Genomic DNA, 3,603 nt, shown 5'->3' with positions numbered 1-3,603 from the left:
TCCTGCTATGTGTCACTGTACTGAAGAGTCTGTACACTTTTACCTCCTTTGGCTCCTCCCAGCAGTTCTGCAGGATGCAGGTGTTGTTAGCTCCATTTTATGTATCAGAAAATGAGGCCTACGGAGGTTAGATTAGGTAAGTTGTTTAAGGCTAAAAAGCCAGTGAGTGGCAAAGGCAGGATGCATGCTCTGGACTAACGGCCAGGTGCACGTTTTTCCATCACATCACACCCAGGGAATTCAGAAGCTGTGTTCAGCGTTTTCATTGAAAAGGGGAGAAATCTGGAGTTAGATGCAGTTTGTCAGAGGCTCCTCATCTGCTGAATGGCAGAGCTCTTGCTGAAACTCAGAACTCCTTCCTTAGTTCTGCTTTGTTTTGATTCCTCAAAAGAGCAGAGGAAATACGGAGAGTAGAGGAGCTGTAGGTGCTGGCACAAGTCGCTGCACTCTTGGTTTGTTTGTGTTCTCCACCTGGTCTAAGGCTGAATCTTCAGCCCAGGCAATGCAAACATAACACCAACAACTGACGCTGCTAATTGGCTGGTGTCTCTGTATTTGTACAGGGTGCGTTCAGCAGCAATCATTTGGGGGAAGCAACAGATCAGTGTTATCTAGAGTGTCTGGGCCTCAAGTTCATTGGTAATTGCTTCCCTTCACTCTGCAGATCTGGTTTCAGAGGGGACTTTAAAACCCATTAAAGGCACTTTGGTATAGGTTTTCCTCAAAGACAGACCCTCTCCCAAATGCTACATCTTCACATAATTGAGACAGTTGGGCTAGGTCTCGGGGGCTGGGATGTCTGTCTTGTTCCATAACTCTTAAGTAGTGAAAAGGGAGAAATGGTAAAGTGTAGATGAATGTGGCTTTAAGCAAGGCAGATAGGCCTCAGGGTAGCAGAGGAGGAGGGATGGGCAAGGATATTAGCAAGAGATGGTTCTCTTTACAATAAGCTACTTATTGGGAGTGGAAGTGGAAGGAGGGAGTAGACATGGCACTTTTATAATGATCATTTCTTTAAAAATTAACCATATTACTTCTGAATCTAGACTATATTTTTCCCGAAACTGCTAATTATCATTAAGGTTAATGGAGTTTTCCCTTAAAATTAACATAGGATCTGGCACATAGTAGGTTTTCAACATTGAATGAATAAGTATAATGGAGGACAAATTATATAATGATAAAAACTTTGATTTTTTTCTCTAATTGAAGGTCATTTAAGGGGACTTGAAAGTTATAATATTTACCGAGACGAGAGAGCAAAATCGTTTAATTAAGCAAGAAAGCTTGATTTCATTGCACTTTGACATCTATATTTTTATGATGTGAACATTTATTCATTAATCCCACTATTCAATCTATTAAAGTGTTATCAAGAATTCCTTCTTATTTAAAAAATACTGTTTTTTATGTTAGTGTCTGGTTATTATTTAAATTTGATTAGTCTATACTGAAATTTGATTAATTTCCCTGACCTTTCAATTGACAGTAATATTTGAACATATGTCATTAAGAATTAGGTCTAAAAAATACAAAATGAGAAGACAGTCCATAGAAAGTATAATTTATCTGAAGTATTTTAAAAAGAAACCAGAAATAGAACACAGAGGGGAAAGTAGTCTAGAGAAAAAATGACTCAAAAACATTTATTTTTCCAGTTATAACACAGTGTACATATTTATTGAAAATTTAGAGAATAGAAAACAAAGGAGAAAGTTAACACCACTTGTTTTCTGACCACGCTCAGATGCTACAGTTAGCAGCTGGGTGTGCTTCATTTCAGACTTTTTTTTTGCATATATTCAATCTTAACAAAGTTATAATCATAGTTTGGTAGTATATCATGATTCTCACTAAACTTTAAAGTGTTTCCCCATATTACTTGATAATTTGAAAGCATTTTTGGCCTTGGCCAGATAGCTCATTTGGTTAGAGCAGTGGTTGGCAAACCGCGGCTCGCGAGCCACATGCGGCTCTTTGGCCCCTTGAATGCGGCTCTTCCACAAAATACCACGTGCGGGTGCGCACATACAGTAGTGCGACTGAAACTTCATGGCCCATGCATAGAAGTTGGTTTTCGGAAAGGAGATAGATGAAACAAGTATACAAGACGAGTGTGGATGGGAGAGTTGGAAGGGGTCGACCTCAGCGAATGTACCTCAATCAGATTGAGGATGTTTTTAGCAAAGGTCCTAGCTAAAAAGGTAGCTTAGGAGTACCCTAATTAAGTTAATAACAATGTACCTACCTATATAGTTTAAGTTTAAAAAATTTGGCTCTCAAAAGAAATTTCAATCGTTGTACTGTTGATATTTGGCTCTGTTGACTAATGAGTTTGCCGACCACTGGGTTAGAGCATCGTCCTCATTTGCCAAAGGTTGTGGATCTCCAGTCAGAGCACATACAAGAATCAACCAATGAATGCATAAATAAGTAGAACAACAAATCGATTCTCTCTCTCTTTCACCCTCTCCCTTTTTCTCTCTAATATCTCTCTAATACCTGAATAGATAGATAGATATAGATATAGGTAGATAAAGCATTTTTAATGGCTGACTATTTTTCCTTCAGAGGCTACATCATATATTAAAATTTTCTTTGTTAAATATTTCCCCCTCCTCCAGTAGTCTGCACTGTATGTAAACTAGTAGAGTAGCTCATGGAGTATTTGTTGATTCTTGACGTTCTCTCTCTACCCATGAATTTGTCCTCCTGGGAGTTGGCCAGGGTCAAGCTGGTGCTGGCCAGTCCATCTCTTCAGAGTGTACCTTTAAATGTCTTTCAGATCTCATAGGATGGTTGGACTATACAGAAGGCCGCTGTGAAGACCAGGCCTCAGAGGCAGTTTGCTGTTTCCCCTCCACATCACAATTTAATCCCCTTGGTGTCATTGCAGATGTGAATCCCAAGTACCAGTGTGATCTGGTGTCTAAAAACGGGAATGACGTCTATCGCTATCCCAGCCCACTTCATGCTGTGGCCGTGCAGAGCCCAATGTTCCTCCTCTGCCTGACAGGCAGCCCGCTGAGGGAAGAGGAGAGGCTGGGCAACCCCACCAATGACATTTGTGTCGGATCTGAGCTGGACGCCGTCAAGACGGAGGCGTCCTTACCGTCTCCAAGCAGGGTGTGGCCTGCTCCCCACCCCGCATCCAGCAAGAAAATGGACGGCTACATTCTGAGCTTGGTCCAGAAAAAAACACACCCTGTAAGGACCAACAAGCCAAGAACCAGTGTGAACGCGGACCCCACGAAGGGGCTTCTGAGGAATGGGAGCGTTTGTGTCCGAGTGACTGGGGGCGTCTCCCAGGGCAATCCTGGGAACCTTAAGAATTCCAAACAGGCGCCTCTGCCCACCAGCGGAGTCCCCTCTTTGGACCCTGGGACATTCTCCCCACCGAAGCAGTGGTCAAAAGAATCGAAGGCAGAGCAACTGGAAAGCAAGAGGGTGCCCTTGCCAGAGGGCTGCTCGCCCGGTGCCGCCCCTGAACTTCAAAGCAAGCATCCCCCCAAAAATGCCAAGCTAGCCTCCCAGAGCACACCCCGGGGCCCCGCCACTGTGACTGGGGAGGCCCCCAAAGAAAGCAGCCACATCCCAGCGGCC

The 3,603-nt window shown here is 43.1% G+C and overlaps 1 protein-coding gene across 1 annotated transcript in view; it reads left to right on the top strand.

Moving 5' to 3' along the window:
• Positions 1 to 3,603, top strand: part of DACT1 (dishevelled-binding antagonist of beta-catenin 1) — a 7,472-nt gene that overhangs the window by 1,788 nt on the left and 2,081 nt on the right. Inside the window, exon 3 of the mRNA XM_015566521.1 lies at positions 2,897 to 3,598. Within this exon, the coding sequence (XP_015422007.1) occupies positions 2,897 to 3,598 (702 nt within the window). The remainder of the gene's footprint in view (positions 1 to 2,896; positions 3,599 to 3,603) is intronic.

The sequence above is a fragment of the Myotis davidii genome, unplaced genomic scaffold, assembly GCF_000327345.1.
Source record: "Myotis davidii unplaced genomic scaffold, ASM32734v1 scaffold281, whole genome shotgun sequence".
Classification (NCBI taxonomy): Eukaryota; Metazoa; Chordata; class Mammalia; order Chiroptera; family Vespertilionidae; genus Myotis; species Myotis davidii.
The sequence above is the reverse complement of the archived record's forward strand: the minus strand, read 5'-3'. Positions and strand labels throughout refer to the sequence as shown.